The sequence below is a fragment of the Bombina bombina genome, chromosome 6, assembly GCF_027579735.1.
Source record: "Bombina bombina isolate aBomBom1 chromosome 6, aBomBom1.pri, whole genome shotgun sequence".
Lineage (NCBI taxonomy): Eukaryota > Metazoa > Chordata > Amphibia > Anura > Bombinatoridae > Bombina > Bombina bombina.
The window spans coordinates 763,268,774-763,280,900 of record NC_069504.1 but is presented as its reverse complement, the minus strand read 5'-3'; the positions used below and the strand labels follow the sequence as shown (position 1 = coordinate 763,280,900).

The window sequence follows — 12,127 nt, the reverse complement described above, 5'->3', positions numbered from 1 at the left end:
ATATAACATTTACCAATGGCTCTTTGTATAGCTGCCCAGATATAATGACTATTTATTTATTTGGGGTCTGCGATGTGATTATTGCTTGACTATTTGTATTTACTATGCACTGTATGTTTGGTTGCTATGACAACCAGGTTTTTGCACTAAGGGGAGGGGTCTATGTAGGTTTAAATGTTTGATTCACTTGTATGTTGATGGTCTGATGAAGGGGAGCATTCCCCGAAACGTTACCTATTAAACTATCTGTTTGAATTTAAGTCCAGAGAGTGCTGTTTTCTACTCTACTATATATATATATATATATATATATATATATGTATAATGTGTGTGTGTATGTGTATATATGTGTGTGTGTGTGTGTATGTATGTGTGTGTGTGTATATATATATATATAATATATATATATATAATATATATATATATATATATATATATATATATATATAGTGTGTGTGTGTGTGTAGAGATCACAAAAGACGAAACTTTACCAAATAAGTTAATTGGATATGCACAGTATTGGAAAAATGGGGTTGAAGACCCTTACCAAGCCTTTTTCAGAATACTGTGAATATACCTTTAACACATTTGGGATTTTTCCCCCCACTGTTTATTTCAACCCACAGGGTCTCTACACCTGTAGCATAAATATATTCCCTTATTGTAGGTTTAAGGTTAGGTTTAATATACATGCAGTTCCTCCACCCCTTTTATTATTCCTGTCCCTCCTAAATAAAGTATACCGCTCTAAGTTAACTGCCCAGTCATGTGAATCATCCCACCAAGTTTCAGTTATACTGATAACATCATAGTCCTCTTCTGCAACTAAGAGCGTCGGCTCCCCCATTTTACCTGTCATGCTTCTTGCATTTGTTGTCATACATTTAATTTTCATGGGCTTTTTGCTGCTACTTGGTGTTCTTTAATCCATACTTCCTAATGTGACATTTCTTAAGTCATCCCTTCCTTGAGATATTAAGGGAGTGACATATTTACAGACTGATCCCTCTGTTCTATTGTGTTCTATCTGACCCTCCCCCCCTTTGCCTAGTTTAAAAGATTCTCTAAACGTGCTACCACCCTTTCCCCCAACACATCAGCACCCTTGTCTTATAGTTTTGATAGGTAAATATAAAAAATGGATCTATTTCTGTTTAAATGTAATGATAACAAAAATGCTAAAAATACTCTGGTCTTCTAGGGAAGTTTTAGTCTGAAATGCCCACTCCTTAACGTGAATGTCAATTTTGATGCTAAAGTGCCCGGTTTTTAAAAATTTGATTAAAAACAGGGGCACTTTTAATTCATCAAAATTTACATTTCACTCCTGTTGTGAAAAAAAAAAACTTACCTTTTAATCTTGACAGCAGCTTCAGCTTTCTCCGGTTGTTGCAAGCCATTTCTGACGTCAGAAATGATGGATAGGTCATCCTCCAATCACGGCTTCTCCCCCGGGGGAATCCGTGTCTGATTCAACGCCGTGATTGGAGAAAGCCGGATTCCTCATTTTAGACCCAGGAAGAGGCTTTGCGATGGGTGGAGGAAGCTGGAGCGGCTGTCAAGTTTAAAAGTTAAGTTTTTTTGTTTGTTTTTTTTGTAGATTTTGGTGCCCCTGTTTTTAATTGAATTTTTAAAAACCGGGCACTTTAGCATCAAAATTGACATTCACTTTAAGGGGTTAAATAATGCTCCAAAATGGTATTATAATTGATAATTTTATGTATGTAAAGAAAAATCTAGTTTACAATGTCCCTTTTTAAATCGATTTGTACAATTCTTTTTATAAATTGACAACATGAAACATGAGTAGTTTATTTTGCATGTAATTTGACACTTAATTATAGCAAGTTTTCAGTTGAGGATTTGATAAATGGGGCCCTTAGAGTCAAAATAATATGATTTAAACAAAATGTTAGTAAAGAAGCCTTAGAGCAACAGTCATAGCAAGGTAACATTTATACAAAATGCACCACAGAGAGTAACTCTTCAACTTGTGCTCTATAAGTTAGGATGGAATGTAAGTTTTGTATGAGGGAGCAGAGACAGAAAACAATAGGAGTAGTTCTAGTTGCATAGAAATGTAAAGAGGAACATAGCAGTATGTTCAATGACAGGAAGTGGAAAACAAAAAACACAGATATGTTATCAGACATGTTTTCCAGTTTCATTGATTGCAAAGAGCTTTTTCTTCATAACTATAGTTTGTGTATGCGCAGGGTTAGGTGAGGTGTGTGATGGGCTATCTGTTGGCCTATAGATTTAGGTACATATAAACTCTTGATAATTGTTAATAAGGTGGGTGGCAAAATTGTAAGTCAAATGTCAAACATAGAAACATTTAGCAAGCAGCTTTAAAGTGATACTGAACCCAAAATGTGTTCTTTCATGATTCAGATAGAGCATGCAATTTTAAGCAACTATATAATTTACTCCTATTATCAGTTTTCTTTGTTCTCTTTGTATCTTTATTTGAACAGCAGGAATGCAAGCTTAGGAGCCAGCCCATCTTTGGTTCTGCACCTGGGTAGAGCTTGCTGATTGGTGGCTTAATGTAACCACCAGTCAGCAAGCACTATCCATGGTGCTGAACCAAAAATGGGCTGGCTCTGCACAGTAATATTTGAATTTTCAAAACTTTTTTTAGTAGCTTTTTGTTGTATATTTGTCCATTTGAAATTCAACTGGAAGGATCTTATAAAAACTGTTTTTGTCTTTTCATTCTTTCAGTCTTGGCTTTTTTTTTCAGAGTTTCAAATCCTTCCACATCTGATTAATCTATCTGCCAATACACTTCACTGTACCCTCCTATATTTCTGCCCTTGTCTGCAAATACTCCCCAACCTGCCCATCCAATCTGCCTATGACCAACTTCTTTTCTCATCTGTCATTACTTTCTCACACTCTCCTCTGCAAGACTTTTACAAAACTGCACCTATTATATGGAATTCCTTGCCTCGCTCTGTCAGACTTGCCTCTAGTCTCCAAAGCTTCAAGTGTTCCTTAAAAACATAGCTGTTCAGGGATGTATTCAACTTACTTTAAGATGTCTATCCTGTGAACTTTACAATGTACTTAGAATGTAAGCTCACGAGTCATCGTGTCCTGTTGATTGTCTTATGTAAAGATTGTTTACAGCTTGCAGTGATCATCTTACGTAAAGATTGTTTACAGCAGGGCCTCTCTACCCTTTATTATTTATAATAATGTATTTTATGTACTCCACTACAGTATACTTAAAGGGACAGATAACACCTTTACTAACCATTCCCAAGCTTTGCATAATCAACACTGTGCTCACTCCAGTGGAGTTTGCATGAACCATGTCTAAAATGCAATTTTGAAAAAATCGCTGAGATAAGGGGCATTCTCAGTGCATCTTAGCAGAGACTTAGATACAGGTAATCATAGAGGTAAAAAGTATAATATAATTAAGCAAAACTGGGGAATGAGTAATAAAGGGCTCATCTATCCTTTTAAACAATTTTTTAGTAGACTGCCCATTTAATGTTACAACACTGCGTAATATGTTGGCGCTTTATAAATAAACAATGATAATAGTAAAAGGGTATATAAGCAATAGATTATAGTAAATATGAGGATACAGCAGTGGTGACCCATAATGATAAAGCACTTTTAATCTTGCACAGTTGCTAGTATAATAATAATAATAATACCTTTCATTGTATTATACTTAGTTATCTTTAATAGTTCTGAGAAAATAAACCACATTGATGTATGTTTGCTCTCTGGACTTTTTGGCTGGGCTGCAAGATGGATGCATATGTGAAGTGCAGCACTTTGATGTATAATGCTGTTTTACGAAATAGATAATAAAAATATTCTCTGTTATTTACTTCAAACATGTTAATACTATAAGTTTACATTCATTATAGGAAAACAACTCTAATTAGCTATTTCTTCGTCATAGGTTACCCTGGCTGGAATCTCCTCTGTTTGCAAAGAACGTTACCTAGTACAGTGCATAGAGAGAGTGCAGCAAGAGTCCTAAACAAGTTTATGGCAAATCCACCGCTTCACATACCTTATTATCGTTCCATTATTCCTAAATTAAATGTTTTACACTGTATATTTTGAACTTACAATAAACCGATTAAATCAGTGAGATTTTTTTTTTTAAGCTTTCCATGGTTTTCAGTTTTTTCTTTTTCAAGTTATATGTAGATTATTCTTCTTTTAAAGGGACAGGAACCCCAATTTCTTTCTTTCATGATTCAGATAGAACATACCATTTTAAACAAACTTCCAATTTCCTTCTATTATCAAATCTGCTTCATTCCCTTAATATCCTTTGCTGAAGGAGAAGCAATGCATAAACTGAACAAATATAGTCAGCCAATAACAAGAGATAAATTACCAGCTAGCTCCCACTAGAGTAGGATATGTACTTTGTACTCTTGGCATCCATTGTTGAAAAAGAATATTTGAAAATAGAAGTGAATTTAGTGTCTTAAAATAACATGCTCTATCTGAATCATGCAAATTTAATTTTTATTTTCCTATCCCTTTAACTTTCTTCTTTTCCCGACTTTTGTCTGTACTTTCTTAGTGTATTAAAAAAAATAAAGAAATATTTCTTTACTATGTTAATTTATACACCATTGCCAACTGGAACTGACTGACCTGTGTCCTAGTAAGCATGAATGTCCACTCTTAAAGCGCCCTCAGTATTGAGGTACTCACTTATCTGTCTGTGTGTCCTTACTAGTGTGGCTGCCCAAGGGTCAACACTGCAGTCAGGAATAAAGAAGCAGATCATTTTGTGCCAAAAACCTATAGTAATAGTGGATGTACTACTAAATAAGTGACAATCTCATCCATTATTCTGCTCATTTATAGTTGGACTGGAAAATATTCAGGAAACAGTCTCTAGTACCTCACAGGGGGATATATGTTTTTGGCACGCTAACATCATAAACTATTTCTCCTCCCCTTCTTCACAGTGTAGTATCCATCCTACAATCACAAATTCCAAAAGAACCAAGCCAAGGAAATTAGGAGACGCACTTATCAATATGAAGAAAATCAAAACAATGTTCAAAAGCAAGTCTTGGTTACAATAATAGTCCTTTGCAGACCAGGATCTCAGGTGAACCAACAGGAACTTCGGTAGCACTTCTTATTCATACACCCGTTCCATTCTACAAAAAAAAGATGGCGCCTCCTAGTGCAGCATGTCAGGGTATTGCTAAGTGACATTAGATCATATATATATATATATATATATATATATATACACATATATGATAAGATAAAATAATGTATATATTAAATATTAAACTTGGACATGCTCTGACCATTGCTAGATACATTCATTTGTATTGCAAGTCTGATGTCAGAAATTGGGTGACACCACCACTCTCTGCTGATTACACATCAGAGTTCAAAGCAGACAAACCTCTCTACACTCAATATACAGACTGCACTTTGATGTATTTCAAATAACTCAATTAAAATAATTGCCCTGATACCTAATTCAGGATGCCCCCTGTAGACAACAGACATTCAGTCTGAACTGATATTTGAATATCCATAATTGGCAGGATTGGGTGAATGTACCAGTATGTATATGGATCGGGGAAATATGTCTAAGGCTTATATAATATACTAAATATGAGGTAAAGTGAATATATAACTGTATATTTAAAATGTTTAACTGTGTCAGAATTAAAATACATTTGTTTTTGTTTTTCATAGATATGAGACCATATTCCTGTACTTTATTAAGGAATGACTTCAAATAAAATATATATATATATATATATCATATAGTAAATAATAATGGATATATATATATATATATATATAATATATATATATATATATATAGTAATTATGGTTCCAACTACTATTGCAGTTATGTATGGAATATAGAGAGATGCTCAAAAATGCAATGTAATACCAGGATATTAAATGCTATGATTCTATGAAGAGCAAATAATTAAGAATATAATTACTTATTAATATGGCTATATGATTGATCAAATCAGACTGCTAGGAAATATATATCATGTGTATATATGTATTCTAAATGTACCCATGTTTGGACTTTTAAATACGTGCTCAGTTAGATTTGATAGGCCATGTATTGAACATATAGTTTATTAAAGCTAGGAAATTATGAATGCATTAAATAGATATTTTATATATATATATATATATATATATATATATATATATATAATCCCTGTAATTGAGAAACAGAATATTTTAAAAATTTACATGTCTCATTCCCATTCCTGTTTGTTGTTCCCCCAATGGGCTAAAACTAGTACTAGAGCTAAAAGGTTTTGCTGTTAAGAGAGTGGCATTACCAGTAAGCCAACGAGAGAAAAGTGTGTAACCAGATCCTATTGGAATGATTAGAGAATGAAGGAGTTGCTTATGACTGATATAGGCTTTCACTCTATGCAAGAGAGGAGAGACTTACTTTGTAAGAGAGAGATACACACATTTTGGGCCTATACTTTCTCTGACTCCTGGCTGGAACACTCTCTGTGGACAAGAGAGATACTCTGTGACCTGTAACCTTGCAAAATAAGTTGAATATTTCTTCAAGTATGACCAATCGAATATCTGGAAGCTGAAACTCTCAATTTGGTTATCTTGTAATGTATGTGCATTTAATTTCTTTTATATAGTAAATAGGCCTTAGCAAAGAAATTCGTTATAGCATAGTATAGCTGCAGCTGTGAATTAAAAGGTTTTACAAAAAAATAGATTTGGGAATTAGAGGGGGCAATTTGGAATGTGAGTTATAAAAGCAGAAACAAAGTCGATCTATTTATTGAATTCCGTTCAGCCACACGGACTAAATGAAAATAATAATTATTTTTCTTTTTTATAAGTTCATAATAGCGTTATCTCGACCTATATCTATCAAAGAGATATTTCTAAATTAACCACGTTAATCACCAACAATACAAACTAATGGTATTATTATATATTAGATTGTCTTAGATAAGGACCTCTAACTGTTAGACCAATACACATTCTTTATATTAAAGCGATACACAATCGTTTAATTTAACCACATGAATGTACTTAAAGGGACAGTAAACCTTAAAAATAATGTTATATAATTCTGCACATAGTGCAGAATTATATAACATTATATTAGCGCAAACGTTTTAAAACAAAATTTCCCCTTTGAATTTTAAAAAAAACCTGCTGTTTTACACACCCGCTCTCTGTGATCTTCTGAGCGGGTCTGGTTTTTTCAAACAGCGCATTGGGCCAGCTGTATAGTCACAGCCCGGCCCGACCGCGCCATAGCACTAAGTGCAGCTCGCTCCTGCTCTGTCAGACAGCAGGAGCGAGTTGCACCGAGTGCTATGGCGCGGCCGGGCTGTGACTATACAGCTGGCCCGATGCGCTGTTTGAAAAAAACAGACCGGCCCAGAAGATCACAGAGAGCGGGTGTGTAAAAACAGCAGGTTTTTTTTAAAATTCAAAGGGGAAATTTTGTTTTAAAACGTTTGCGCTAATATAATGTTATATAATTCTGCACTATGTGCAGAATTATATAACATTATTTTTAATGTTTACTGACACTTTAATATCACTTTCACATTTGGAATTTTTGTTGCTTTTTTTTTGTCTTATGATAACACAATCACTTGTAGGGATATATGATCTATAAGCATTTATAAAAACACATTCTATTGTGGGCATATCACATCCCTTATATCGATAGGAGATAAAAACATACAAACTAATCACATGGTTTTGTTTACTAATATTATTCTACTATTATATAACCAATATTTTTTTGTATTGTCCCCGTCACTAGTAGCTATACATGACACATGATTTACTCACAAACATAAGTGAACAAAGACACTTAACACTAGTTCACAGTTTGTGCACATCCTTTCTCCTTTTTTTTCTCTCTTTTCTCACTTATCCTAATAAATAGAAGATGCTCTTTATAAATAATATATTTGCAGAATATATTATAATAGCTATTATACTTTAAATATGTAGGCTAATATATCCTATATAATAAATGGCCAAGTATGTTTGTCAGATGCAGTCATGCGCAGTAGAGACTGCACGTGACAAACATACCTGGCCGTTTGGATCCTGACGCTCAGCACTCAGCACAGAGCAAGGCTGAAGCAGAGTGTCAGGGGGCGTGGCGAACGGGAGCGTCACGATGGGGGTGTTGCCGCAATGGGGCGTGGTCGGGCGGGGTGCCCCGATGGGGGCGTGGCCAGAGAGGCAAAGGGTGAAAGACAGAGCCAGAGAGGGAGCAAGAGAGGGGGGAGAGAGCCAAAGGGAAGGGGGGGAGCCAAAGAGGGGGAAGAGAGAGAGCAAAAGAGGAAAGCGAGCCAAAGAGGGGGCAGAGAGAGCAAAAGAAAGGGGGGAGAGAGCCAAAGAGGGGAGAGAGAGCGCAAAAGAGAGGGGGGAGAGAGCAAGGGGTGGGACCGCTGTACTGCAAAAAATGGCCCGTGTACACGGGCTTTAGTACTAGTTATTAATAATCAACTTAATTTATGTTTATGGAATAAAGTAAACCACTTAGCATACTTTACTGTCTTTTATTATAATTCACGACCTTCTTCTCCAAACATCGAATCTCAAATCAGCAAATACATTACAAACAGACAATTTAGTTACACTACATAAAGGTAATTCAATCAAATAAGTTTCCCATTTCGAATTGTACAAATAAATATAACTATATGACTCAATATGCATATTTGGATCATAGGCACTAGCTAGGATGCCTATGATTCAAACCAGATCGTCTTAATTTGTGACGTCATGATAATGGACATCGCGAGTGTTCACAGCCTTTAAATTCCCGCAGAAGCCGGCGCGCTTCACCCTTTTGAGAAAGCCAACTCGGCGAAACATGTGAAGGGCAGGAGGAAGAAGTCAAGGAATTCTCCTATAGTTTTAATTGTATCTGGCACTAGACCATTTTCAGATTAACCTACTGGATATGCCATTATAAGGTTTACTAGCTTGTTCATCTATCTTGAGTACCAGCTTCTACATTTTAACTATGTGTTATTGATTATTATAGGAAACCCAGCAAAATGTGTGGGCGTACTATTTAACTATTTATATAGCTATTGTGTGTTATTTGACTACTACAGGAGCCCAGCAATATGTGTGGGCGTACTATTTAATACTGATATAGCTATTGTGTGTTATCAGAGTATCTTAGGAGCCCAAATATATATGCGGGCATATTATTTAACTGTTTATATAGCTATTTCTCCAACATAGGTGTGTCCGGTCCACGGCGTCATCCTTACTTGTGGGATATTCTCTTCCCCAACAGGAAATGGCAAAGAGCCCAGCAAAGCTGGTCACGTGATCCCTCCTAGGCTCCGCCTTCCCTAGTCATTCTCTTTGCCGTTGTACAGGCAACATCTCCACGGAGATGGCTTAGAGTTTTTTGGTGTTTAAATGTAGTTTTTATTCTTCAATCAAGAGTTTGTTATTTTAAAATAGTGCTGGTATGTACTATTTACTCTGAAACAGGAAAGAGATGAAGATTTCTGTTTGTAAGAGGAAAATGATTTTAGCAACCGTTACTAAAATCGATGGCTGTTTCCACACAGGACTGTTGAGAGGAATTAACTTCAGTTGGGGGAAACAGTGAGCAGACTTTTGCTGCTTGAGGTATGACACATTTCTAACAAGACTCGGTAATGCTGGAAGCTGTCATTTTCCCTATGGGAACCGGTAAGCCATTTTCTTAGTTTAAGTAAAAGAATAAAGGGCTTCATTAGGGCTTAAAAAACTGGTAGACATTTTTCTGGGCTAAAACGATTACTTTACTAAGTATATTTGGCAGATTATTACTTTTAATAGTTGTTAAATCTTGGGGATTGTTTTAATAAAAACGGCAGGCACTGTATTGGACACCTTTTTCACTGGGGGCCTTTTCTAGTCATAGACAGAGCCTCATTTTCGCGCCTCTAATGCGCAGTTGTTTTTGGAAAGCATGGCATGCAGATGCATGTGTGAGGAGCTAAGAACCACTGAAAAAGCTTATAGAAGGCATCATTTGGTATCGTATTCCCCTCTGGGCTCGGTTGGGTCTCAGCAAAGCAGATACCTGGGACTGTATAGGGGTTAAATGTAAAAACGGCTCCGGTTCCGTTATTTTAAGGGTTAAAGCTTTCAAATTTGGTGTGCAATACTTTTAAGGCTAGAATTTTGGTGAAATTTGAACAATTCCTTCATACTTTTTCACATATTCAGTAATAAAGTGTGTTCAGTTTGAAATTTAAAGGGACAGTAACGGTTTTATTGTAAAACGTTTTTTGTGCTTTGTTGACAAGTTTAAGCCTGTTTAACATGTCTGAACCATCAGATAACGATGTTCTATATGTATGAAAGCCAATGTGTCTCCCCATTTAAATATATGTGATATATTTGTGTCATAATGTCCAAACAAAGTAGGGATAATAATGCCATAGATATGATATTGCCCAAGATGATTCCTCTAATGAGGGGAGTAAGCATGGTACTGCATCATCCCCTTCTGTGTCTACACCAGTTTTGCCCACACAAGAGGCCCCTAGTACATCTAGTGCGCCAATACTTATTACCATACAACAATTAATGGCTGTAATGGATAATTCTATTGCATGCATTTTTTCCAAAATGCCTACTTATCAGAGAAAGCGTGATTGCTCTGTTTTAAATACTGAAGAGCAAGAGGACGCTGATGATATCTGTTCTGACAAACCCTCACACCTATCTGAAGGGGCCAGGAGGGAGGTTTTGTCTGAGGGAGAAATTTCAGATTCAGGGAAAATTTCTCAACAAGCAGAACCTGATATTGTAACTTTTAAATTTAAATTTCAACATCTCCACGCACTACTTAAGGAGGTATTATCTACTCTGGATGATTGTGACAATTTGGTCATTCCAGAGAAATTAGGTAAGATGGATAAGTTCCTAGAGGTTCCGGTGCCCCCCGATGTTTTTCCTATACCCAAGCGGGTGGCGGACATAGTAAATAAGGAGTGGGAAAGGCCCGGCATACCTTTTGTCCTCCCCCTATATTTAAGAAATTAGTTCCTATAGTCGACCCCAGAAAGGACTTATAGCATACAGTCCCCAAGGTCGAGGGGGCGGTTTCTACTCTAAACAAACGCACTTCTATTCCTATAGAAGATAGTTGTGTTTTCAAGATCCTATGGATTAAAGGTTAGAGGGTTTGCTTAAAAAGATGTTTGTTCAGCAAGGTTACCTTCTACAACCAATTTCATGCATTGTTCCTGTCACTACGGCTGCGTGTTTCTGGTTCGAAGAACTAGAAAAGTCGCTCAATAAAGAATCTTCGTACGAGGAGGTTTTGGACAGAGTTCAAGCTCTTAAATTGGCTAACTCTTTTTTATTTTAGATGCCGCTTTGCAATTAGCTAGATTAGCGGCGAATAATTCAGGGTTTGCTATCGTGGCGCGCAGAGCGCTTTTGCTTAACATCCCTTTCAAGGGTAAAACACTGTTTGGCCCTGACTTGAAAGAGATTATTTCAGACATCACTGGGGGAAAGGGCCACGCCCTTCCTCTGGATAGGTCTTTTAAGGCTAAAAAGAAGCCAAATTTTCGTCCCTTTCGCAGAAACGGACCAGCCTCAAATTCTACACCCTCTAAGCAAGAGGGTAATACTTCTCAAACCAAGCCAGCCTGGAGGCCGATGCAAGGCTGGAACAAGGGTAAGCAGGCCAAGTCACCTGCCACTGCTACCAAAACAGCATGAAGTGTTGGCCCCCGATCTGGGAAGGATCTGGTGGGGGGCAGACTTTCTCTCTTTGCTCAGGCTGGGGCAAGAGATGTTCAGGATCCTTGGGCGCTAGAAATAGTTTCCCAAGGTTATCTCCTGGAATTCAGGGAACTACCCCCAAGGGGAAGGTTCCACGGGTCTCAATTATCTTCGAACAGGCATTCTTACACTGTGTAGAAGACCTGTTAAGCATGGGAGTGATTCATCCTGTTCCATTAGGAGAACAAGGGATGGGTTTTTACTCCAACCTGTTCATAATTCCCAAAAAAGAGGGAACATTCAGACCTATTTTAGATCTCAAGATTCTAAACAAGTTTCTAAGGGTTTCATCATTCAAAATGGAAACCATTCG

The 12,127-nt window shown here is 36.7% G+C and overlaps 1 protein-coding gene across 3 annotated transcripts in view; it reads left to right on the top strand.

The window, feature by feature from the left end:
- Nucleotides 1–4,120, top strand: part of TTI2 (TELO2 interacting protein 2) — a 70,904-nt gene extending 66,784 nt beyond the window's left edge. For all 3 annotated transcript variants that reach the window (XM_053718043.1, XM_053718042.1, XM_053718041.1), the window contains one exon: nucleotides 3,929–4,120. In XM_053718043.1, coding sequence (XP_053574018.1) covers nucleotides 3,929–4,009 — 81 coding nt within the window. In that variant the 3' untranslated portion in view covers nucleotides 4,010–4,120. The remainder of the gene's footprint in view (nucleotides 1–3,928) is intronic.
- The last annotated feature ends 8,007 nt before the right edge of the window (nucleotides 4,121–12,127 follow it).